Here is a 27,124-nt window from a genome sequence, read left to right as displayed (position 1 = left end):
TGTGGCGGGGGTCCGGTTGGTTTGGTCGGCGCAGGGAGCGGATGGAGGTGAGGAAGGGCAGCGGGTAGCGTCGGGACAGCCGTCTCGCTCCCTCCGAGGTTCGGCTTCCAGCGCCGCCGGCGTGAACGGGACGGGAGGCGGCGGGGTGTCTGGCAGCGGCTGGGGCAGCCGGGCTTTTCCTCCCGCCTCACCGCGGCCCGTTTGGCAGCGTGGGTAGCGGGCGGTGGCGAGGGGGACTCTCCATCGTCCCCAGGCCGGTCAGGTGTCCAGTTGAAGGCAGGATCAACTCCTTGTCAGGTAGACTGAAGTGCTGGTAGTTCACAAAACCCCAAACCCTTGTTTTCTGTTAATTTCAGACGTGTTTTGATACGCGGTGTAGAGCTGCTGATTTGCCACCGAATAGCTTCCTTGGAAGTCATGGTTTTGGTCTTGCATTTCTGTCTGTTTCCTTGTTGTGTATTGTGTTATACACCTATCCTGTGTTAAACAGGATGGGAAGTGTGGTATAAAAATGAGGACTAGGAGTGCTGAACCGTATTTTTTAGTGTACTTGTAACAGGAAGCAGCATAAAGCTTGGCATGAATTTTCTTGACCCAGTAAACCACTACAGAAAGTTTTTATTGCATAACCATAATAAAACAGGCTCTTGTTTAGAATCATAGAATAGAATCATAGAATACCAGGTGGGAAGGGACCTTAAGGATCATCTGGTCCAAGCTTTTAAACTGTTCACATGCAGGAGCAAGGCTTTGTGTGAAGGAGGTGTCTGCAGAAACAGCAGTACCAAACTTAGCAAGGAGCTCCTGCTCTGGCAGTCCTGGACCTGTGCTGGTCACAACTGAGGTTGGCAGCAGCATGTGGAGCCAGACCTTGGCAGGAGTAAACTACCCAAAGCTACTGAGATGGATGAAGGTTCTGTTTGTTTCCAGCAGCAGCTCCTAAGTTTGAAGAATTTTCATCAGGAACTTGAGCAAAATGCTGGATGTGTTTTGTTTTCCTTTGTAAATTCGGCAACAGCACACTCATTTGACTTAGACTGTTGGTATGTGCCTGGATTCTCAAAAAACAGGCTGGAGTTACTAAGTGAACATGCTCATCTTTCATATAGATTGTGAAATTGGAATGCTGTAAAAGCCAAGAGATTGACATAAAACCCTTGTATAAAAATTGTTTTATAATGCAGAATCTTTAATTCAGCTATTTTAAATTAATCCTTAAATAGCCATTACTTTTTCTTTTCTTTTTTTTTTAACAGTATTACTGATTTCCTTCCTCTGAGAGAAGTACATTTATTTTTTAATACTTTGCATCATTGTGGGTTTGATACATTTTTATCTGCATGAACCCTTCTGGTCCTTTTAAATGCCTCTTAATTGTACTTTGAAAATGTTAGAGGAAAAGTAATAACTTACTTTGGACTTAAGTAAGAAATATTCCACACTAAACTCCACATTACTCCATATTGACAGGTAGCAGGGGGTGAAATGACATAGAAAAGTCTTCAAAGCGCTGACTGCGAAATGAGCTCCTTCCACTTCATGCCAAAAGGAGGTACTGTTTTGAATTGAACACTGAAAAGATCACTTTTTTCAAGGTGATCTGGGTGCTGTCATTGCTTCCAGTTTGATGTGAGGTTGAAGTGGGAGGATAAGTAGCTCTTCACTGTGCTAGAATCAACTGGTGCTGGTTGGTTATGAAGAGCTACAGGTATCTGTACAGTTATGTAGAGATACAGATGGTTTTTAATTCTCCTGTGCTTTGGTAGAAGTTGTGGCAGTACCTGTAACAAACACGTGGTTCAGATTCACATTTAGAGCGGTGAACTTCGAGACAAAGTTCAACTGGAATTTAGCTTATAAAGATTTAATTATTGCAGGCTTCTTTGCAAATATTCTTCTTTGACTTCTTTCTTCATTTTGATGTAGCTTCAAGATAATGTCTTGTATAATGGGTTTTCCATAAGGGTAATGCGTTTGTGTAATCATGCAACTTGCAGAATTGTCTGGAAAAGAGGCATTTAAGGTTGAAAGTTTGTGGTCGTCACTTTGCTGACAGAATACCACAATGGATAACCAGATCCACTTTTAGAGGGTACTTCTGCATCATTTTGTGTGACTCAGGGTTCACACATGCCCCTGTGAAATCACAGAACCATAGAATGGTTTGGGTTGGAAGGGATCTGAAAGATCATCTAATTCCAACCCTCCTGCTATGGTCAGGGACACAGAATGATCAACTGCATTTTGTTTAAATGTTGAGTGTGTTAAGACCAGAAAGTTGGGACCTTGGGAAAGTGGTAGACTGGAAACAAGGTATAGGCTGTTAAAATTTGATCTTGCTTTGCTGTTGTAGTTTAACCCTGGTAGGCAGCTTAACAGCTCACTCCTGTTGACCACAGTAAGCACAAGGAACGAGGTGTGAGCTCTATGAATTGTTGTGGTGGGTTGTATCTTGGTTTGGTGCTTGTACTTTGGAGCGTGTGGCCACATGTGTTTGGTTCTTCACACCCTCCCTACCCTGTTTCAATTAAACTGTATTGAAGTGTTTCTTAAAAAGTGAATTCAGTTCTCTTATATAGGTAGGCTACTAAATTGGGACATTTTCCACTTCTGTGCCGTTATGTTATTTGCAAAGGTGGCAATGAGTTGCCTTTTAAGCACAATTTCTGTGGTGTTCTGTATGGCTCAAAGGCTCAGGATCTGAGCCTTGCTGTAATGAATCCACATAGATAGTGATCAATATTTAGAGCCACTTAAATTAACAGTGATGTGCTGATACACATTCAAGGGGCTTAGATGCTTTCTATGCTACTGTCTTGAGCATTTTTTCATTGTGCCAGCCTTTGCAAGGATCTGTCATGTCCATGTATTTATAAGTTATTTACAAGTAAATTCTGCTGCATGCAGACTTAGGGACCTGGGATGTCTATAAACCTATTTTTATGGCATTTAAAGTTGGTAATGTACCTAAGGCAAGTAAAAGGGCAAGTTCTGAGAAGATAGGCACCCTTCAGAGAACAAAATGCCAGTATCCTAAATTAGGTCAGCATGTTTCCTGCTTCTGTTTTCAAGGTGGTAATTTTAGACATTTGAAGGAGCAGTAGTAAGTTGTATTTTAACTGTGGGAAGATACATATTAGGAAAGTAACTTGGAAATCAAACCTTTTAATTTTTAGTAGCTTGAACCACAAACATGATTGGTGGTGCAGGCTTTTGTTTGTTGTTGGTTGTCTTTCCCCTCACCTATTCTTAAAAGACTTCACATACGTTTTTCCTTTGAGCCCAGCAAATTTTGAGCTGAAGCAGTGTTCCAGACTAAGTCTGTAGGCAGTGTCATGAGTGAAATTGCCATTCTCTCTACATAAGTGAGATTTCTGAGCTTCTGTGGTTGTATCACAAGGCCATTTCATATTGCTGAGACTGGGATAGAAGGCACTACAAGGCTAAAGTTGTTAGGTATCTTAACAGACATCTGCTGTTAACAGACATCTGCTGTTAACAGACAAGTTTGCTGCTTCACATTTCTGGATTTTGGGTAGTGTTTCTGTGTATGGTCTGCTTAAGAAAAAGTGTATAAACCTTGTGTGCTCACTTGAAACTGCCTGACCAAAACAGAAATGCTCTATATGCTGTGAGGTATTGTGACTACTTTTCTCTTCTTTCTAGAGTTCTCAAGCTTTACTGCTGCAATATTTGATGGTGGTGTGTGTGCGTGAATTTTGAAACAGTAGAACTTTTAAAAAGTTGAGCTTTAGCATAAAGTATTATAAAGATAGCCACCCATGGTACTGAAGACCAGTAATGGATGCAAAATGTAAAGCTTAACCTGTTGGATCGCTTAACTATTTTTCTCTTGCCCTAAATTTAAGTATTCTTTGTTTCCTTTTAGTGGTTAAAACTATCTTACAAAGTAGCTCCTTATGCCTGGTTTTGGTGTGTGCTTGACGCCTGTGTAATCTTATGTTATTTTTGACAGAAACTTTATTTACCAAAAGCCTTTGCTAGAATTCATGGTCAAAACTGCAAGTTTTGTTGTTGCTCTTTTGTTTTCAGTCATCTCTCTAGTGTAGGCAGAGGGATGCTCTTGCTTTTACATTTAGGATGTCTGTGGAAAATTTGGGGTTGTATGGATATGTTGCTGTCCAAATAATGTGTTTTGTAAAATCCATTTTTTTCCTCTTCTCCACTCTTTACAGGTAAATTGAAACTCCAAGAATGAAGTGTCAGCTCATTTGCAAGTTAAAGGAAAACCACATACAAGGCAACTAAATAAAAACTATGGTATCAGTGCTTTGTCAGTTGAACTGTCCAGAAGAAGTACGTACTCGGAAGCTGTTACACTAAAGTGTTGAACTCTGCTTTGTGTTTCCCTCCCTACTACCCCAACATACCTGCATGTGAAATGTTTCAAAAGAAGGAGCTGGTGTGGCTTATTTGTCACTAAAGTGATCTACGCTGGGTATAAAAGTAAGTCAAGGCCATGAGTGTTTTTCAGGGAACACCATCTCCTCTTCCAGCCATTTCTAGCTGGGTAGAAGCCACATATTAACTAGGACCTTTGTAATGAATATTTTGCAATGGGCCACTTATGTGGGAAAACAGATTGCTTTAGGGTGGGAGGGAGCAGCATGCAAAATAGTCAGGAACTGAGGAAAGGCAAAACAGGTAAATGCAGACCTTAACTGATAAGGAGCTGTCAGAAGGCAAAGGAGTTAAGTGTTTTCCAGGTGGTTGATAGCAGAAGGCTTTGGAAGATGATGTCTTCCCAAGAAAAAGTAGCCACATGTGAGAGGGGAGCAGGACTTGGTTGAGATTTAGATGTTTTGTGGAAGACACTTGCAGGCCATGAAGGCAGTGGGTGTCTGTTCAGTCACATCTTTGGAGAAGGCTGCAAAGAAGTCCTGAGATGTGAAGTGAAATTACAATTCTCAAATGCTTTGTTTTCTGTCTGACCACAGCAGTTCATATTAGCTGCTGTTTCCACACACTTAAGTGCCAGATCACACTGGAGTTACAGCGTGCTTGTCCTCTTTCAAAGAGCTACAAGTTCATCTGCACTTAAAAGCAGTGTTTCCTGAACTGTACAAGAACATTTTGAAGAATGAAACCTTATACGTCACTGCATATCTGTAGTTGTGTCTCTTCTAAACATGTGGAAAGAGGAGTAGATGACTAATGCTTCTTATTAAGAAGTAATGCAGGGTGCAGAGAACAGCACAGCTTGAACACTCTTACTACACTAATGAAAAAAATTCTTCTTTGCAGCAAAAGATGACATCTAGGTTTTTGCTTATTGGCCATCTCATTCTACTGATACCTCTGCTCAGCGCTGGTAAGTTAAATGCATTGTTGAAATTACCATTTTAGAAAAGAACACCTGCAAGAGATGAGCGGTGTGTATTTAGCAGAAAAGAGCTACTGAGAGCAACATAGTGGATTTGGTGTTTGGTGTTGCTTTAGCATATTGGATATATGCTGAATGCCTCTTCTTGGGTTGAAGTTGGGGATGGAATGAACAAATCAACATAAATATTTTTAAATCTAGCCACATAAATTTAGGGTACTTTAGCTTCTCTCTGATTCCTCTGAAGAAAGTCCAAAGAGATTGGTTTCCGGAACTTAAAGGTAGCTGTTGAATGCCATCTTCAAGAGACATGCTGTAGCTCTGGTCCTGAAAGCAGTAGGACTCAGTTTCCTTTATAATTAATTATTAATATTTTAAAAGTATATATATTAAAAGCATTGATATTTTTTCATTTTCTTTTTCAATAGAAGAATGCATTATTTGTGATTACTTTGTACTTGTTGGAGAGCCTACAGCTATTAGTTGCCCAGTATTTATATCGCCAGCCCTTCAATCTGATTACAATCTGACGTGGTATAAAAATGGTAGTTCTACACCAGTAACCACAGAGAGATGGGCCAGGATCCATCAGCGACAGGACTTGCTTTGGTTTATTCCTGCAACGCTGGAAGATTCTGGACTTTATGAATGTAATGTAAGGTAAGGAAGAAAGGAGGGAAACAGCTGGGTGCTAATACAGGTGTGATAATACATTTGTGGAACTTGAATGTACAGAATTTTTTGTTTTTAGTAGAGAGCTTAGATCAGTTAAAAGCACTGTTTTGACCATGTTTTTTGTTTCTTTGTGCTGCCTTTTTTGATTTCCTTCCACACATGTAGCACTGCAGAAGTGGTTCATACAGAAGACTCTTTATCTTAAAGCATGATAATATTACCAATGGTCTGTGTGGGTGGGTTGCTTTGTTCATTTGTTTTGGATGCAGTATCACCACATACAGACTTTCTGAGGATCATATCGGCATTTGGGGAATCCTTCTAGAAATTTTAAACTAAAAGGCAGAAAACTATTGTTATGTTTTGTTTTAAAACATTACCAAATGTTCCAGATCAAAACTGAGAATGTATCTATCTGAACAGCAAAGCAATGTGCTATAGAGTTATGTGTACTGGTGGGCATACAGTTATACTGAAGGCATTTGGGTTTTGAGTGTAGTAACAGTGATCAACAAAAACTTCCAGTGTCTCAGGCCTTTGCACCTTCTTGCTCCAGAATTGGTAATGAAGCTAAAATTGGAAGTCAGAAGAAATGTAATCCTTTCAAGGCTACCCAGTTAAATAATTTTGATTTAGTCTTTCCTGCTATTTCTAGCTATTCTAGCTATAAGATGTATTCCTGTGGACACCTCACATCCCTGGCCCGCATAAAGATCAGTGGGACAAAAAACTTGAAGTTCAGTTGTGTTAATTGTAGGCTACATTTTGTGCATCATTCACTTAAACCTTAATGGCAGAGCTTTTCAGGTGCAGTATGTAAATAGTATATAAATTAGTGTATTGGAGTTAATGCCAGGACTGTCCAAACATGTAGTTCACCCTTCTGGAAACTTCTCCCTTAGCATAGTGTTGAGAAATAAAGAGTCGAGTGAAAAATTATTAGAGAGTATTCCTTTACTTCTGGCATCAGCTTCTGGTTTCTAGTGCCATTCATCCTCTGCAGAGCTACTGTACTACAGGTTATTGTGAGCTCTTGCTGCAAAATGACATTTTCGCATCATTGTTGCACCTTGATGTGTATGTTATTCAGAAGCTCTGCTTCTCTTTCGCTAAGACTTGCAGCCTTTTTTTCTTGATACGTCTCTCCAAGGAATGCTGAGATAAATCTGTCTTCTGTTCATTTGGGAGAGGATGTTCCAGAGCAGATATGTTTTAGGGTACCCTGCACTACTGTGTTTTTGCAAATGTAGCGCTGAAAATGGCAAGGGTAGGCTGGTGCTGGAGGCTCTGTAGAGCATCAGCTCTGAGGATTCCTTGCATCCCCTTTGGTGCTTTCAGAGCAGACCTTACTTCTGCTCACAACACACAATCAGAGCTTATTTGCATGTCTCGATCTGGAACAGGGGGTGAGGAGCTGAGGGGGATGTTTAAGAGCTAGGGGGCATGTAGAAGGGGTGTTAGAGGCAAGGCTGGTGGAGATGCGGAAGTCTCTCTGAAAAATCCCTGACTTGCTGGAAACAAAGAACCTTATTGCTAATGACTTGGTGGAAACAAGGAACCTTATTGTCAGTGATGTGACTTCTCTGCCATTCTCATTACAGGAGCTTTAACTACTCTAAGAAAAAAACTATAAATTTAGCAGTTTTTAAGAATGATAACAGTTTGTGTTTTAATGGAAAAATGAGGTTTGAACAAAAAGTGACAAGCAGAAATACTGGAAAGATAATATGTCCTGATCTAGAACATTTTAAAGATGAAGACAATAATCAGCCTGAAGTACACTGGTATAAGGTAAGGTGCATGTGTTTTACATATATACAGAATACAAAATAGTCTATTTAAAATGTTTTATAAAATAACTGTGTAAAAGCAGCTTTTGGAAGGAAAGATTTAATTTCCTCTACAGTTTGAGTAAGGTATCTATCTTGCTACAGTACTGGGGAGGTGTAAGGAGGTATAGGAGGTATGTTAAAAATCCAGTTGTCCATTTTTGGATTGCAAGTTTTTTTCAGAGTCAAAAACGTGTTTTGGCTTGTTGATTTATGAAAATCTAGTTTATTCTTTGGTTATTTCTTGTATGTAATAAGTTTAAAAGCTTAGATAGTAAGTTTAAAAGCTTACATGTTTCTTTAAATACAAGGCTCTGCATAATTAATTTCAGTTTTTCAGAATATTAGGCTTGTCCTATCTGGTGATCATGGTGTGGTATTATTATGCCTCTTGTTCTGTTTTTGCCAGAGTACTCTGTAGACTATGCAAGCTTAGAAACACGTATTTTGTGTTAAGGTAAAATTCTAAAGTAGCTTAATTCTGATGCTGGTATTAAAGTAGATACCTGAGCCTGTACATGTATAGGTGCAGTACCAAGGTTATTTTACATCTTTTGAGATGAAATGATTCTACACTGCTTATAGGTCAGGAAAGAGTGTTTTTCACTGCATTTGCACTGCCACAGAAACAGCAATACACCCAGCAGCACGAGGCACTGCTATAGCAGTTCTCATTCATCTTGGCAAACTGGCAATGCAGGCATGTATTCTCATAAACATGTGTAATAACTTCTGTTGCACTTGAGATATCTAACTGTGAAGCTATTAGAAAGGCAGTGAACTAAAACACAGCATTTGAAAACTCACAGGATTGGCTGCAGTGATTTTTAGAAAGTGCAAATGCAACAAGGCATCATCAGACTTCCTGTTGGAGTGTAATGATACTTGGATAAGAACCCATGTTGTGTCTTGCAGAAAAAATAAATCGGTATTTGTCAAGTACTTTAATAATCTGTAGAGTTCAGTAACTTATTAAATATTATCAGATTATTAGTTCCCTTAAATTACAGGTACTTTTGATATGTTTAGGAGTGTAAGCCTGGATTTCTTGAAGACAAGAGACTTCTTTTGGCAGAGGGTGAAAATGCTGTCTTGATTCGCAATGTAACTGTACAAGACAGAGGAAACTACACATGCCGTATGGTGTACACATACCTGGGAAAGCAATATAATGTTTCAAGAACCATGAGTCTAGAGGTTAAAGGTGAGTGCACTGAGGTTACTCTCTTCTCTTTTTGGCTCTGCTGTAAATGTTTGTATGAAGGCATAAACTATTTGGCATGTTACTTTTCAGCTCTGTGAAATTAGAGTTGTAATCACCTTCAATTAATTTTTCCCTGAACGGAAAATTGAAATGCAGTGGTGCATGTTAATTCTTGATGCATTTTGAGTATTGCTTCTGAGGAGGAATTGTCATGGAGCAATGAGAAATGCAGGGTTAGGAATGAGAATTAGGAGGAAGGAGTGATTACTAGGGGGGTTGAGTGGATGTGTATTTTTGCTAAAACAAATAATGCACTATTAAATTAAATAAAAAGGATTTTTTTTTTTTCTGAGACCATCACAGTAAAACACCTGCTTGTGGCCCTGTTGGTGAACTTGCTTACAAAGTTTAGTAGAATCTCAATTGATGGGAAAGGAGACGTAACAAGCTGTATAAATATTGTAAAGTTAATAAATCTTCCTCTGGAAAGGATTGGCTTTACTTGTTGGCACTTGGTTTTGCTCTTCTGCACAAAGGGCTCAGAACTGGCTGCATTAATGTCCCAGTACTGTCATTTATTGCTGTGATTATTGTGATTGCGTCTTTCTAGGTAGCATTGCTGATGACCTTGCCAGTACCATGGTAGTATCGTATCAGAAAAGTTAGTGGGATGCAAGGTGTTAATTTTTTAGATAAAATCCAAATTCTGACTTTAGATAGGTAATACAAGAACAGTGGGTTACTAGCAGTGAGTTTATACATCATGCAGCCCAGTTTAAGTGTGTGCTTGTTTACTCTTTTACTTAAATAGATATTCACCTGGTCTAGGAGTTTGTTGATACAATCCCTCTTCCTTTTCCATCTGTCTGACAAAGCTAATCGTATGTTTTTGGTTTGTTTTCTGGTTTTTATATTACTTTGATATCAACTATCAGTAAATCTGATTTTCTTTTAAAAGTATTTTTAAGATAAGCTAAAGCCTTTTGTTAATTTGGAAGCTAAAATAGAATAATTTGGATAGAGTACAGCAAATCTCATGAGATACTTTTGTTGTAAATTTGAAAGTGGTAGTAAGTGTGGAGCTACAATAATACCAGACAATAAAATAAAACCATTGTAAAACTATCAGTTGAAGTAAATTGTGGAAAATTTCTTGCCTGAAGATTTATTTTTCTCTTTGTTTCTGTTAGAAAGACCCCTGCAGATGAGGCCAGAGTTTATCTATCCGAAGAATAATACAATTGAAGTAGAACTTGGTAAGTAGTGACTATTTAAGAAGTCATTAACATTCAGTGAAACCAATAAGCCACTGGTCTGTCAGAAATAACACATGAAGAGTTCCACTGACTTCAGCAAGAGTGGGAGATAGGCGCGTGGATTGAGAATATCTGGAAGACAGATAATAGAGTATTATTCCTGCAAGTAACTGGGGAGTGGGGGAGGAGGTGGCACACAGACATGACATGATGACTGTGGGCCTAAGATTGGAGTCTCTTGACCAGCAGTGTTGGGTAGGATGCATTTATGTATTTATTTTATTCTTGCCATCTGTCCTTTGTACCACTTCCCAGTGTCCATGTCTTGACATATCTTCAGTATCCATGGAAATATGGTTACACATGTACAACATGTTAGGATAGTTACCAGTTGACCAGTTCAGTAGTTTTTCTTCCTCTGTTTCCTGTCTCCTTTCCCTCTCCACAACTTGGATTTTATTCCTCTGTCTAGGGCATTGAAAGCTTTCTGATCTTTTGTGAAACAGTAGGCTGCTAGTTGATGGATATCCCACATATTGTTTATCTCAGAAATTTTTTAAATAAGAGATTCTGGATATAAGGAATAACTTATTTCCAGTGAGGTCAGCCAGGCAGTGCAGCAGGCTGCCCAGAGAAGATGTGCAGTCTCTGTCTTTTGAGGTTTCGGAACCTGGATAAATCTTTGACCAGTCTGGTCTGTTCTCAGAGCTGGTCCTGCTTTGAGCTGGAAATTGGACTGGAGGCTGCCCAAAGTCCCTTCCAACCTCAGTTATTCTATGTGATTCTGTGGGCCAAGTGTATGGTAGGTTTGCTTAGAAAGACTTGCCTATACATGTTTAAATTGCACCATACATTGGACAGAGTTGTGTTCTATTGATGTAGTCCAGAAGAATGATGTTTGGAGCTGCTTGAACTGTAATGTTTTTTTTTTCTCATTGTGCACTAAGGGGGGAACTGTTTCGAACAAAATATTTGATTAGAAAGGGCATTAGCTGATTTTGGAGAAGTGTGATTTGTTATTTACTAGAATTTCCTAATGCAGCATCTAAGTTATCTTGTAATCCTTTGAGGAAGGATATTACCAATTGGGTAATTAGAGAAATTCTGAGGAAAGGTTGCTTTGGGTTTCTGGCTCCACATAGGAACCAAAGCAAGCACACGTGAAACTAAAAGGAGACATAATGGCTCCACCCACAAAGTTGGGTTTATTGTGGCTACTGAACAAACCCACAACATGGGTTTACTGTGGGCTAGTGAACAAGTACAAACAGTTCTCTACTACAGGGGATCCTTTAAAGGAAGTTGATGAAGGTTTTTGTTTGGATAGGGTTTTTGTTTGTTCTCTTTTCTTTAAAAAGGGCACTGCCATTGCCATTCAAAAGTATTCTCTGTTCTGTACCTTTAGTGTGACTTCCATTATTTAATGAAAAAAAATAAAATCTTTGCTCCCATTAAATGCCTGGCTGTGGGGCAGAACCTGGAAACACCTGCATGAACCTAGAAACATTTGTATGCTTTTTGAATGAGAAATTGCAGAAGGCTGTGTAGCTACTTAACAGTACATTCACGAATGTATGGAAATGGAGGGCATGAAATATTTGAGGGTTTTTCTTCCTTCCCAAGAGCTGTAAAATGCACTAAACCCCATCTTTAGAAAAATTCATTATTGTGAGGGGAGAGATGGGGGAGCATCTGTGGTTTTTATGTGAACTCTTGTTCAGGTAACTGCTTTGCATGTGAGCTAAAGGTTTATTCCATGCTTTTGATAGACACCATTCCTTGGTGGAAGCATCTAGATCTGATGTGGTTCTAGGAAACGAAACACCGAGATCTTTACATAGATCTGAGAGCCCACCTTCTCCTATCAAATCATGACTTCCATGGGTAAAATACAGAAGGACTCCAAGAAAGCTGCTTACCTTCCTGTAAATGAAACTTTGAGGTACATTGGCAATAAATATATTCTGCAACTTGGCTTGCTCTCTTAATACTGAAGTATTCTATAAGATCTGGACTCTTGGTGGCAAAGGAATGACAGGTGAGCTTATTCTGGGAGCAAAATGTGAGAGTATTCAGAAACCATCCCAGTGGACAGTGTTGGCCAAAAGACTCTGATCTGGAGTAAAGATGTGTGTGTTTGCAAACATGGGATTCAGCTGCAGGGTATAGTTATTGATACATGAGTATCCGCATATGAGTTAGGGTCCTTAAGTCAAGGTGGTATCATAGAATCATAGAGTCATAGAATAGTTAGGCTTGGAAAGGACCTTAACATCATCTAGTTCCCCCTGCCATGGGCAGGGATATGATGCACTAAATCATATCACCCAAGGCCTCGTCCAACCTGGTCTTGAACACTGCCAGGGATGGAGCATTCACAACCTCCCTGGGCAACCCATTCTGGTGCCTCACCACCCTAACAGGAAAGAATTTCCTTCTTATAGCCAATCTAAACTTCCCCTGTTTAAGTTTTAACCCGTTACCCCTTGTCCTATCACTACAGTCTCTAATGAAGTGTCCCTCCCCAGCATCCCTATAGGCCCCCTTCAGATACTGGAAGGCTGCTATGAGGTCTCAATGCAGCCTTCTCTTCTCCAGGCTGAACAGCCCCAACTTCCTCAGCCTGTCTTCATACAGGAGGTGCTCCAGTCCCCTGATCATCCTCGTGGCCCTCCTCTGGACTTGTTCCAACAGTTCCATGTCCTTTTTATGTTGAGGACACCAGAACTGCACACAATACTCCAGGTGAGGTCTCACGAGAGCAGAGTAGAGGGGCAGGATCACCTCCTTGGACCTGCTGGTCACGCTCCTTTTGATGGAGCCCAGGATACGGTTGGCTTTCTGGGCTGTGAGCGCACACTGAAGCCGGCTCATGTTCATTTTCTCATCAACCAACACCCCCAAGTCCTTCTCTGCAGGGCTGCTCTGAATCTCTTCTCTGCCCAACCTGTAGCTGTGCCTGGGATTGCTCTGACCCAGGTGTAGGACCTTACACTTGGCATGGTTAAACTTCATGAGGTTGGCATCAGCCCACCTCACAAGCGTGTCAAGGTCCCTCTGGATGGCATTCCTTCCCTCCAGGGTATCAACCAAACCACACAGCTTGGTGTCATCGGCAAACTTGCTGAGGGCGCACTCAATCCCACTGTCCATGTCAGCGACAAAGATGTTAAACAAGATCAGTCCCAACACCGATCCCTGAGGGACACGACTCGTTACTGGTCTCCAGCTGGACATTGAGCCATTGACCACAACTCTTTGCATGCGGCCATCCAGCCAGTTCTTTATCCACCGAGTGGTCCATCCATCAAATTGATGTCTCTCCAATTTAGAGACAAGGATGTCATGTGGGACAGCGTCGAACGCTTTGCACAAGTCCAGGTAGATGACATCAACTGCTCTACCCCTGTCCATCAGTTCTGTAGCCCCATCACATAAGGCCACCAAATTGGTCAGGCAGGATTTCCCCTTAGGAAGCCATGCTGGCTGTCACCAAGCACCTTGTTGATTTTCATGTGCCTCAGCATGCCTTCCAGGAGAATCTGCTCCAAGATTTTGCCAGGCACAGAGGTGAGACTGACTGGTCTGTAATTCCCCGGGTCATCCATTTTCCCCTTCTTGAAAATGGGGGTTATATTTCCCTTTTTCCAGTCTTCGGGAACTTCACCTGACTGCCATGATTTCTCAGATATGATGACCAGTGGCTTCGCTACTTCATTTGCCAGCTCCTTCAGGACCCGCAGATGTATCTCATCAGGACCCATGGACTTGTGCACATTCAGATTTTTAAGATGGTCTCGAACCAGTTCCTCTCCTACAGTGGGTCTTCATTCTCAATGGGGGCTCAATTCAGTTGCCTACACATAGATGTCTATTGCTGGTTTGAGTGGTCTGGCTATTCTAGCAGGACAAGTTTCTTGAAGATCTGAAGTCCTATCTGCCAGCTCCATACAGATATCTTAGATGCTGGAGAGCATCTCAGATGTCACCACACTGTGTACATGCAACTGATTTGAGCCCTGGAGATCTTTCAGTGGAGTCTGGAGAGCCGTTCAGTTGATAAGGTCCCGGTGTGTCTACTTGTATCTAAGTGGACTTGAGCAGAGCTAAACTCTGTTGCTAGCTTAGACATCTAGCTTATGTGTAGATGTGAACATTTAGACACCTACATTTAGGGTGGAGTTTATATCCAGGTCGGAAGCACCCAGGTGTGGATTACAAATGGATGAGTTTTAAGGACTCTGCTTTTCATAAGGTAAGTGGGTTTTTCCATATCCCTCCTTTTCAAAGCTGTTCCCCAATCACTTGATCCTGCTTCTGTTAGAAGACCTTCAGTTGCCATATTTGAATGTTTTTTGTAGGTTCTCATGTAGTTATGGAATGTAATATATCAAGTGGCATAAATGGCTTGATTCCATTCTGGCAAGTTGACGATGAGGATGTTGATATCTTTGATAACACCTACAGGGAACAGTATTATGAGTGAGTATAATACCTTGAACTGTAAATGCGTTTGTAGGTGAATTAAATGCAAAAATTTGCAGTGAATTCACAGTAAAGTTGAGTGCATTTGACTAGATGCCAGTAGTCATTGAAAAACTGATTAGAAGTCTACATTAAGTACATAATATTCATATTGCTTGGGATAAAAAAAAAACAAACAACAAACCATTTTATTATAAATACTGATTTATCAGATATAAATGTAATAATGCAATCATACGTAGGCTTTTATAATGCTGTTGTGAAACATAATTTTGTAAGGCTTATTTAGGCATCTGTTCTTATGCAGTCTTTTTTTGCTAATAGATTAAAGCCTGCCTTCTGGCATTAATATGGGAAGGATAGGTTGTTCCAAACAAAAATCACTTGACTTATTTTTATTTGTGAAGCTGGTCCTTTTCTAAGGACAGACACACTGCTAATCCTCAAGAACACAAAGCAGAAACTCTTATTGTGAGACATTTAGGTTTTGGTGGGGTTTTTTGGTTGGTTTTTTTTTTTTGTGTTCAGGAAAATTAAATACAATTGAAGCTGATAAAACCAGCAATTCTTTTGAGAGAGCAGGACCTTTCTCAGTCAGTGACTGGTCTATAACAGCATAGTGTGAATGTACTGTTTGCTTTCTCGTTTTATCAGTCACTGCTGTTAAATACAACCCTTAAAATACAGTATGAAAAGAAAGAAATAGAAATTCTCAGCTGATCAGCTCATAGTCATGCAGAAGCATTGCTCTCTCCACCAAGTGCCTTCATCAATGCAAAATAAGAGAATTAGCTTTCATACTGCTTTTAAAACCATCTTTTTCATTGATCTCTATCTGGCCTCCAGAAAGAATCTTAGTTCTCCTTTGTCCCAAAGTTCCCTTAGAGTGAATTATTAGTTTCATTATAGATCTGTCTGCTTGGTTGTTTGCTTATAAATATAGGACCCCAGCTTGTGGTCTCTTAAGGTATATCTAAGTCCATTTTTCTTTAGGGCATGAGGTTTCTCAGCTTCACCAGTTAAGATACATGTGCAGCTCTGTGTAGGTGTTTTAAAGTTGTAGTAACTGCATCTTCTTCTGAAGCCAACTTGGTGCTGCCATTAAACACTTCCTGAAAAGTATTTAATATGTTACACTCAAAGCAATTCTCCCTTAAGATTTTTTTTTTATTACTTGGAAGTGATTTCTAGTACTCATCACTATCTTGCCTGATAATTTTTTTCATGCCAGAGGTAGAGATGTGCAAAATATGTCCTGTGCAAGTTCTAATTAGCATTAATAGTGCAAAGCAAATTAGCCAGTATCAGAGAAATTAATCTAATTGCAATAATAATGTTTTATTTAAAAAAATACTAGCAATTTCTTAGCAATTAAATTTGTGGAGCATTTGCTGATAGCAAACCACAGTGTAGGCATGGCCAATATTATGGACTTGAGGCTTACACCTGGGAGGTAACTCTTTGCTTGGAGGAAACTTAAAACTGACATGAATAAGTCTGAACATGTTGCAAAATGGGGATGTTTGTATTAGCATCCCATGACAGAAGTTGCTGGCCATTATTTAAGTAACAGAAACTGGTTCTTCAGGATGTTCTGCAAAATGAGTTTTCTTCCTTGAGTGTTTAAGGTGATGTCACTTCAGTATATAGAGTATATATAGATTCTAGTTTATAGGTGCCTTCCTACTGCAGTTCCTCCACACCTTACACTTGTAAATCTTAGAGTAGGATGGTACTTGGCATGATAGCACGTTGTATCTCCAACCTTCTTATTGCCGTTTGGTCCATGGTCACTCAGCTTTTGTGAATTCTTTGAATAATTATTTCCCAAGTTGGTTGACACCATTGGCTGTGGACCATATGGGCTTGGGAAGTCTATTAGTTTGCATAGAAAGGTCTCTGCTTTATCATCAGTACAAAGAATCCTGGCACTTTTATTACTAGTTATTACTGGTTTGAATAGTCTTGCATTCACAGAATCACTTAGGTTGGAAGGAACCTCTTGAGATTGTGTAGTCCAACCCCCCACCTCAAGCAGGGTCAGATAGAGCAGGTTGCTCAGTCCTCTGTCCAGCTGGGTCTCGAATATGTCTACCGTTGGAGACTTTACTACTTCTCTGGCCACCCTGTTCCAGTGTTTGACCACCCTGACAGTAAAAAAAAAAAAAAGTTCAGATGGAATTTCAGATGGGAAAGTGTTTAATTGCCTCTTGCCTGTCAGTTGGCACTACTGAAAGGAGCCTGGCTCCCTCTTCTCCACTCCCTCCCATCAGGTATTTAAACATACTGATAAGATCCACCACCCACCCCCTGCCCTGGAGCCTTCTCTTCTCCAGGCTGAACAGTCCCTGCTCACTTGCATGACAGATGATCCACTCCCTTAACCATTTTCATGGCCCTGCACTGGACTTGCTCCAGTAAATCTCATATGCTGAGGAGCCTAGAACTGGTCCCACTACTCCAGGTGTGACCTTGCTAGTGCTGAATAGAGGAAAGACCATGTCCCTCAACCTGCTGGCAGTGCTTTTCCTAATGCAGTTCAGGGACTGGGTATTTCTCCTCAGGTGCAGGATTTGCATTTTGCTTAGAACTTCATGAGGTTCCTCTCAGCCTACTTCTCCCACCTGTGAAGATCCCTCTGGATGGCAGCATGACCCTGGGGTGTATCAGCTATCCCTCTGAGTTTTGTATCATCTGCATAACTGCTAATGATACACTCTGTCCCACTCAGCAATCAAGGCCAGCAACCTAATATGTATGGAAAATGCCAAGTCACCTCTGGTTATGAAGTTGTTTGTTACAGGGGTGATACTTACTGTGCTTCACTGGCTTCTTAGTTTTATAGAGGTAAAAAATGAATGTTCTTTTAATAGTGGATAGATGAATCACATATTAACCAATGATATTTCAGTTTCTCTACAGATGTTTACTTTTTACCATTTTTTAATGACAGAGAGTGGATGCCTCATGGACTTGCTGTATCTGGAACAAAATTTAACATTTCAGAAGTGAAAGTAAAGGATTATGCACATAAATTTTTCTGTCACTTCATATATGGTTCTCAACAATTTACAGCCTACCTCAAATTGGAAAGCCCAGGTAAGAGATCAAATCTTGATAATATGGTTATCAAGATTGATCTCGATTTGACAACATCTTACTTAGAGCTAAAACTGCATGATGTACTGTGGTGCAAAGTGGGCAGTGCAGCTCAATACCTTTCTTAGTGAAATTTTTGTTGTGTTATTAGCAAAATTAAAGAAAACACTCAATTTGTTTTGGCTTTTCTCATTCAGTGTTTTAGGAAACATTATTGAAACAGTCCAATTTATTTGAAGCAAGTATCATACCTCAGTGGAATACTGTGCTTCATTTTACACACTTGTACTTAAAGAAGCATGTGATTTGGAGGAGACTGTATTTCTAGAAGAGCAGTGAAAATGGCCAGTTCTCTGAAAAGCTGGGAAGGGAGACAAGACTAAGTGTGGACTGTCAAAAGGCCATGAATGTATATTTGGACCTGGTTGTGCTATCCTTCAGTAACAAATACTAGGCTTCAGATCGCAAGGAGAAAGGAGAGGAAAAAAAAATAAATCTACTTATGTAGTAGGAGAAACTCTAATAGTAATAATAATGAAGAAATGAAATAGTTGCTTGGAAAGGTTATGGACTTTCCGTTACTGATGCATGTGCTGTGTTATCACTTTCTGGATAGGCTCATGCATGTTGATTGGGAGCATCCTGCCACTTGTTGGAGAATGTGGCTTGTGCCCAGTCTTGTGCTCAGAGACAAGGATTAAGTTTGACCTATTGGTAGCTAGCAGGACATTTTCTTTTTAGTAGAAGAACTTAAAGGTAAAGCAGGCTTTGAAACCTCAAATGCAGGGCTGAAGAAAAATAGCCTCTGGTCTATTGAGCTTCAGTTGAGCTGATTTTGTCAGCTGTGAGCCAATCCTTCAACAGAAGTTATTCTCAAACTTGCCTCTAACTGGCCACATTGTAAAAGATTGACTAAAAAGTGGATCTGAGCTTTAGCTTGTTACATAACTAAGTTCTTCATAAAGATTGTCAGGGTAAGATTTAACCTCACAAATCATTTAATATGCATGAACTGAAAAATGCAGTTTGTGGGGAGTGATTTTTTTTAGGACAGAAAATTAGTAAATTCAATGACAGATCTTCAAAGATGCTAGACAGAATGGAAAGCTGGGGAGAACAGCATAGTCAGGAATCACCTTCCCACCTTTGACTTTCTTGCTTTCTGACTGATAAGATTTTGTACAAGAATTCTCACTACTGTTGCCCTGGTCTGTATGTCAATATTTTCATGTTTTAGCTGAAGAGTAGCCTCATTTGCCACATAGCTAAAGTAACTCTTCTCTGAAATGGAATAGTAGGGTTTTTGAATATTTGCAGAAAGGAATACATGAAAAACTTCCAGTTCTATTTATTAATTCCTTGTTTAAAAAGTATTTTAATGGCTAAACAATTTCGTCTCTCTGGTTCTAGTGTATAACTGTGTGTTGTTTGTTTCCTCTCTTCTCATTCCACCCTACTGCAGCTCGGAACATTCAAGGTTACTTAATTGGAGGAGGAGTTTCTTTAGTATTTTTAGGTTTTTTTACTCTTTGTATCTACAAGATCTTCAAAATTGATATTGTGCTTTGGTATCGGGACTCCTGCCATCTTTTCCTGGGTAAAAAAGGTATGTTTGTGTAACAATACTCTGTATTGTAACAAGGCTCCACATTCCCTTGCAAAGCAATGAGCTAACCACATGGAGTGTGATCGGTCTTCCTTGGGATTTTTGAAAGGATAACATGTTTTTAGGATGCTTAAAATTAGTTCAGAAAACAAAAGCATCTGCAGGGGGAAAAATCAGCACCTTCCCAGGAATCCAGAACTGTCATTCCTTTCTCTGAAGACATATTTCAGTGGTTTGAATGGTGCTCTGATAGCAGTTCTTCAGATTTCTTTTAATTATTCTTCTTACAGAAAGGAGTAATACAGTGGAATTGTTTCTTACTTTCAATAGATGAACCAGGACAAATTTCACTTGCTTTCATTTTCTATTTGAAGGCACTTCCAATTATTTTACTTCCTGTAAATTCCTGTCATTCAGAAAAATGTTGCTAGGGGAGCTGTCTATGAGACTATGGTAAATCGTGGGTCATTTCCTGACATCTCAGAGGGGATACCTGGCTAGAGAAACAGAAGGTATTTTCTAGAGGTATCGAGATTCCATTATGTTTCTTTGAAGTCTTTTAAATTTGGTCTTTCTGAAAAGTTTGTTTCAGAATACCTAATACCATTCAGACCTTGAATTTTTCCAAATACTTTGGTTTTTGTTTTCATGTCTAAGTGGTTGCTGGGCTTTGAAACTCCAGGTTACAAAAATTACCTTTGAGTTATATGGCAGCTGTAATATTAAGTATTCAGTTGTATTACTAGAACCCCTATTTCCCAACATTTTTAAAATTTGGAGTTAAAAAAGAATATTAAAACCTACTTCATTTTACATGTCTCTTTTGCCTATTCAGATCCAGCATACTGAATTTTAGAAGGCTTGATTCTACAAATATTTCAGGCTTAGTATAATATATGCTTAGGTAACAGCAGGATTAGGACCTAAAACAATTATTCCAGTGGGGAAGAAACCCCAGAGTTTAGAGATTTTTGTTTGTTTGCTTGCTTTTGTGTCTTTAGAATCCATTCTCATATTACTTCTGTTGCTTGCTCTTTAGTTTCAGATGGGAAGATCTATGATGCTTATGTTGTGTATCCAAAAAACAGAGAGAGCTGCTTATATTCATCAGATATTTTTGCTCTGAAGATACTACCAGAGGTCTTAGAAAGACAGTGTGGGTATAACCTCTTCATATTTGGGAGGGATGATTTACCAGGAGAAGGTAAGTTACCTGAAGACAAATTACACTTGAGTTTTTTCTCATTGGCAGTTGCAAATACAACTCAGAAACAGACAATCAATCAGATGTGATTCTAAAAATCAACCACAATCAAATGAGCTATTTTCCTATTTTCTCTGCTGGATAATGAGAAATACAGCACTAGGTGCTTCTATGAAGTCTGTTAATCTTTGCCTTTCCCCTGACGTTGTTTGGCTCTTCCAGGTTTTTTTAGTGTCTGGCTAGCCTAGACATCTGCAGATGAGTTTTATTTGGCCTATGGTTTTGAAACTTGTTTTTTTTTGCTATTGCACCTGTGATGATGATAAAATGACATTAGCAAAACAAGTAGTTGATCGTTGGTGGCTTTCCTCTGTTTATGCAAAACAAGAATATGCAAGTGCATGCTGATGGGGTCAGATTGTGTTGCATTGGCCAAATTTCTACTTGTTGGCTAACGCAATGTAACTGCTTGCATGCTCTTACTCTATCCCTATTTGTGAGGTAAAGTGTGTTGGCTCAAATATTGTAGAATCACAAAATTGTTTGGGTTGGAAATTACCTTAAAGATCATCTAGTTCCAACCCCCTGCCATGAGCAGGAGCACCCAGCTTCTGCTAGACCAGATTGCTCAAGGCCCTGTCCAGCCTGGCCTTGAACACTGCCAAGGATGGGGCAGACACAGCTTCTCTGGGCAACCTGTGCCAGTGCCTCATCATCCTCATAGTGAAGAATTTTTTCCTAATATCTTATCTAAATCTACCCTCTTTCAGTTTAAAGCCATTCCCCCTTGTCCTATCAAACAGTGAGTGAAACAACTGCAACATGCTAGTAACAAAAAATAGAAACATAAACCCTTCATTTTGTACAACCTTTTCCTCTACAGCTGTGATCAGCATCGCTGATGAAAAAATTCATCAAAGTAGAAGAGTGATAATTGTTTTAGTACCAGAACCCTCCTGTTACAGTATTCTAGAAGATGTATCTGAAAAGCAGCTAGCCATGTACAACGCTCTTATCCAAGATGGCATTAAAGTAATTCTCATTGAACTGGAAAAAATACAGGATTATGCAACCATGCCAGAATCCATCAAGTATGTTAAGCAAAAGCATGGAGCGATCCGATGGAAAGGGGACTTCTCAGAAAGGTCTCACTCGGCAAGTACCAAATTCTGGAAGAAAGTGCGCTACCACATGCCGTCCAGAAAAAATGGATCTTCATCAGGACTGCATTTGTTACCAAAAGACTTTAATTCTCCCTAAATAACAAAAGAAAAATGACACTTAATGACTAATTCCATTCACATGGTTGGTGATGGATTGATTGAAGGTCACATTTATCTGTTTTGTGCAGACAATCTTATCCAGATTTTTTGGACTGAAGGTACTACAACTTCATCTACAGATGTGAATCATTTTTTTTCTTCTGTCCAGAACAACAGAATGCTTTGAAATGCCATCAGTAGCACAGAGATGACATGAATATCACGTAGGAAGTACATGAAGCCTTTTCCAAGAATTGCACTGTGATTTGCTGGAAATTTTTTGTTATTAAAACTGAAAGGGGAGAAAAATTATCACCCCCCCAAAAAAAAACAACCAACCAAACAACACAACAAACAACCTTATGTTTTATTACAGTTAAAGTTCGAATATGAAGAGAACTGCATTAATTACAACTATGATATTATGTAGTGGGGATGGTTGATGCCAGTAAGTGGTTTTCTTCCATTTTGTTTTAATGAAAGGACACAAAACTTCTTTGTTAAAAGTTTGTTACTTGTCTTATTCAGTTTGCCAAAAGATAAATCCCTCTGTGTTACTGCATCAGTGTGTTACCGTCCAAGAGAAAAGGTAAGAGACAAGCCCAGCCCCCTCAAAGTGCTGTTGAACCTGACAAAGCATAAATACTCTTCCCTGATCTTGTTGACGTTGTAAAGAACTGTACCATTTTTAGTCACTTGTCCCATGCAGGCAGCATAAAAATATCACTTTAATGCTGTATTGAGTCAAAAACCTACTCTCTAGAGGATTTCACACTGACACCCCTTCATCCCCTCTCCCACAGTTAAATGGCTTAATATATTTGTTCTTATTTTACCCAAATGGAACAATTAGCTTAATGATACAGACTGTGTCTCCTGGGGAGTATAGGATGGTTGGCTTCATCTGCCTTACCTTAAGGACCAGATCAAGCGGCTGCATGGTACCCACTTCTTGCAGGTTGCTCTTGCTGAAGGAGAGCAGGTTTTCTCTCCTGTTCCTAGCCAGGGAGTTGGCTCCAGCATTTATCAGCTCCGACAGCTGAAGCTGGCTGAATCAGCTATGGTGGCAGAAACCGTTCTTTTCCTTGGTATAGTTTAGTGAGTTTATCTGGTTCCTGGAGGGTTCAGGGTGATATGGAAGAAGAAAAGGGGTGGTAGGACCATGTATTTTGGCTCCAGCTGTGTTTAGAAAATAGAGCTAAAATTATATTGTTGCTTAATACTCTTTAAAGTGAAAGAGATGCCCTGGGTTGCCCCCTGCCGCTGCTTGTTTTTCTTCTTTCCCTCTGCCCTGATCCAAGGAATCTGAGAGGACCATGTACTGAATTTGGCTGGGACTAGTTGAAGTGGGACTGGAGCTGCAGCTTCCAAAGAGCTGTTTGGGAAAGGAAGTTGTTAAAACTTAGTGTGCATGTTGAGTGTAACTAGTGATGTACTTTCAGTTCTTTTTGGGGGGGAGGGAATTGATTGATTTTTAAACAGATTTGATTTTTTTTTTCTTTTAATGTGGCCTGTCTTTTTCCATACAGCTCCCTTGTCTTGGAACAACCAACTTACTATTGTGTCAAACTCCATCACTTGCCAACCTGTCCTTCAAGGCTGTTGCTAATACAGTACTGGGCAGAAATTTTCCCTTTGAGTTGATCCTGTGATATCTCCACTTTTTCACCTGAAAAAAAAAAATCGTATTCTACGTCCTTCAGAATTTGTCTATTCATTTTGACACTGCAATGTTGGCCTTTTCTTCTTCATGGCTCAAGCATTTATCATGTTACGCTTCTGTTCTCAACCAAACAAGACTGAAAGTGTGAGGTGCTATCCCCTGGAAGAACTGCTTAGTGAATGTGGGATGGTGTGACCCTCATGTTCTGCCTGATAAGTGACAAAACCAGTGGAAATAGATTCCTCTCACACCTAAAGTGCTTTGTTTACCTTGGTGTATGCTGGAAAACTTGAAACTCTGCTTCTGAGAGACAGTGCCATCTGAGTTTTGTGAACTGAGTGTGTGTTTGGTAAGAATGAAATAAGTAAGAATCTCTTCATTTCAGGATAGGAGGGGGAAATAAGCATTTGAAACATGAGGCTTTCAAACTGCCATGGTACTGGAGTGTTTTACTGCTGAATGTCATGTATGCATATACAAGCACATGCTTGTATTCTGGTCTCATTCGATAGTTTGGTCAAGATGGGAGTGTCAAGGGCGGATCAGTTCTGGTCATGAAGTGCCACATTGACATAGCTGTCACACACAGCTTTTAAATCTGGTGTGTATTCTATGACAGCTTGTTGTAAGGTAAAGAGCCTGAAGGTACATCTAAAGTTACTGAGATCCATGTAAGCAAGGCTTGTTTCAGCTACCAGTGATAAAAGAACGTGGTAGGACAGAAGCTGTATGGTTTGCTCACAGACCTCCCCCTTAAGAAGATGCCTATATCAAATGTGAAGACTAGACCCTAGAAGTATGGTATTTGTACTCTGAGATCTAGGGTGTAATACTAACTTTACGCTTCCACATTGACAGCTCACACTACACAGGCCAGCCAACAGAGTTCCAGCAACTTTGGGCCTCCTGAATTATTTTTGCTGACTGGAAGAAACTGAATGAAAAACTGCTACTTGTTATCCCTACCTTTAGGGAAAGGAAATTTATTTTACTGAGCCAAAACACTGATTTTAAAAAAAAATACTTGTTCCTTTTGCTATATTTATACAAATGATGTTAAAGTTTTCATGTGTTATGTAAAGGCAATTTGAAGAAAGGTATTTTTTTAAATTCAATAAAAGCACTACATATTTCTTTCCTACAGCACTGCTGGGTTTGTTTGGTTTTTTTTTTCCTTATTCCTTCACTAAAGAACAGCAAGCAGGACCCTGGCTGAGAGGGAGCTGCCAGCCTGTGTTGTGTACTGATAGATAGTGAAATGTCTCATTTTCAAATGAACTTTAGCTTAATGAGGTACAGAAGTAGAAGCCAAATGCCTGTGATGACAGGGAGCTAGTCCAGAGCCCATCCATCTGAGAAGCTGCTTTGGTTTGTTCTTGCAGGCGCAGACTAGGGAACCTGTGCAAATGTCAGTCAGGAAGGAATGTCTCTTACCCTCTGATTTGGATTTTGTTCTTAAATGCAAGAAAACAAAACCAACCAAAAAATAAAAGTGGAAAATAAGAAAGTTTTCAGAGATGTATTAATATGAAATGAATTTTATTGTTACCAGCTGTCGTGGTTTAAACCCAGACAGGTAATTCGTTCGCTCACTTCCCCCCCCTTTCTTGCCCTCCCCCTGCTCCCGGAGGGACGGAGAGGAGAATCGAAAAGAATTCAACTCCCACGGGTTGAGATAAGAACAGTTCAGTAACTAAGGTATAGCACAGATCACTACTGCTACTACCAATAATGACAGTGATAAAGGAAATAACAAGGGAAGAGAATACAGCATCTCACTACCAGCCAACCGATAACTCACCCCCCTCAGCCCGACCAAGCTCTGTCCGATACCTCCTCCAACCCTGTCATCTACCAGCCCTTCCGGCTAACACCCGTTACATCCTGGGCATGACGTGCTGTGGTATGGAATACCTCTTTGGTCAGTTTGGGTCAGGTGTCCTGTCTCTGCTTCCTCCTGGCTTCCCCTCCTCCCTGGCAGAGCATGAGGCTCACAAAGTCCTTGGCCAAACCAAAACATCGTTATCAGCTCTGTTCCCAGGCCGAAAGTCAAAACACTGCACTGCACCAGCTACCAAGGAGGAGAAACATAGGCCGAAAGTCAAAACACTGCACTGCACCAGCTACCAGGACATTATCCACCTGAACCCAGGACATTATCCACCCCTTATTCCATACCATTCACGTCATGCTCAGATCCCACATTTTCAATATACCATCACTCTATCTAAGTGCATGGACCAGTAGCTATAAAGCTGCTGAGTCCATCTGGTCCATGATGTCAGGCTCCATCTCTTGTAACAGTCTTTCAGAGCAGGAGAGACTGTGTGCAGTGTTCACACTCGTGAATCACCTGGGCAATAGTGTCCATTGCTAAGTCCACCCCTCGATCGTGAGTCCATCTGTATGTTGCATCTCTGCTCTGATGGCCTGAAGTGCCATGGGCCCACCAGGCTTAAAATAATTCACTGTCCCCTTAAGCAGTTTCTGCAGCTTGCTGCTGGGGACTCCATGCAGCTGCCTTCCACCTCCGACGCTTCCAAAGCACTGGAGGGGCCCAGTGGACTAGATACTTGCCCATACTGTCCCACACACCCTGCCACACATGACTGTCCAGCCTTGGGGAAAACCTCTTGGTCCCCCTGCATCGTCGTAACCCCAGGTAAGACCCAAACCTGACTCTGCTTAACTTTTGAGATCAGACAAAATGGTTGTGGGTAAAACACAGTCTGTGTGTGTGCCAACATGCTGATCCCCATCACAATCAGCAGGCAGGTCCCAAGGATACCCAAAGGCCATTCAAAACCTTCAGAACTCTCAAACGATGCTGCTGTACTTGTCACTGGGGCTGGTGTAGCTGCTGTGCTTGCCGGCTCTCCCACCACCAGCTTCTCTTTTCCTGAGTCCAGCTCTTCCTCCTCTGCCTTGCTGGGAAATGCTGCGTGGTCTCCTGCATCCTCCTGGGGCTCGGCGGGCGGCTTCCGGGGGATGATCTCGGCCGTCGCGGGGCTCGGCTCGGCCGCGGGACTGGGCTCCTCCGCGGGGCTCGGCTCTTCCGCGGGGCTCGGCTCCTCCGCCGCCTTCTCCCGCTGCTCGGCAGCCGCCTCCTTCCTCTCCTCGACCTCCCCGGCCTCCTCCACCGGCAGCCGTCCCCTCGCGGCCTCTGGCCCCGCTCCCGCCGCCGCTTGGTCCCCGGGGCTGCTCTCCCCGCTTCAGCAGCCGCCGGTTCCTGGGGCCGCTCCCCCTCAGCGCCCCGCAGCCTCACGAAGATGGAGAGTAGGGTGAGGGCCAGGACGGTGAAGAGCAGCCGGACGGGCAGGTACAAGTCCACGGCCACGTCCGTCCCGCTCTGCTGCTGGAGCCCACCAGTATTACAAGCCATTGCTATAAAGCACAGTGAGACAAGAACCTTAGCCCAGGCCCCACACTTGATAAACACTAACACAGCAAATACCGGCTCTAAGTAAGTTACAACATTCTGAAGCTGTGAGATCAAC

At 40.9% G+C, this 27,124-nt stretch overlaps 1 protein-coding gene across 2 annotated transcripts; it reads left to right on the top strand.

Moving 5' to 3' along the window:
- LOC130606217 (interleukin-1 receptor type 1-like) lies at window positions 1-22,289 on the top strand. Of its 2 annotated transcripts, none has more exons than XM_057422338.1 (13): window positions 1-47; window positions 1,471-1,552; window positions 4,197-4,467; window positions 5,266-5,332; window positions 5,773-6,004; window positions 7,621-7,810; window positions 8,878-9,052; window positions 10,243-10,308; window positions 14,670-14,790; window positions 17,747-17,892; window positions 19,355-19,498; window positions 20,538-20,702; window positions 21,586-22,289. In XM_057422338.1, the coding sequence occupies exons 4-13, from the start codon at window positions 5,272-5,274 to the stop codon at window positions 21,960-21,962; spliced, it is 1,677 nt and encodes a 558-aa protein (XP_057278321.1). In that variant the 5' UTR covers window positions 1-47; window positions 1,471-1,552; window positions 4,197-4,467; window positions 5,266-5,271; the 3' UTR covers window positions 21,963-22,289. The 2 variants fall into 2 exon arrangements, with proteins under 2 accessions (XP_057278321.1, XP_057278320.1); XM_057422337.1 differs by having other exon boundaries at window positions 17,705-17,892.
- Window positions 22,290-27,124: the final 4,835 nt, after the last annotated feature.

The sequence above is a fragment of the Pezoporus wallicus genome, unplaced genomic scaffold (assembly GCF_028554395.1).
Source record: "Pezoporus wallicus isolate ANWC-B61680 ecotype Strahan unplaced genomic scaffold, APGP_CSIRO_Pwel_v1 contig_5785, whole genome shotgun sequence".
NCBI lineage: Eukaryota > Metazoa > Chordata > Aves > Psittaciformes > Psittacidae > Pezoporus > Pezoporus wallicus.
Note: the sequence above shows the minus strand (reverse complement) of the source record. Positions and strands in the feature narration are given on the sequence as shown.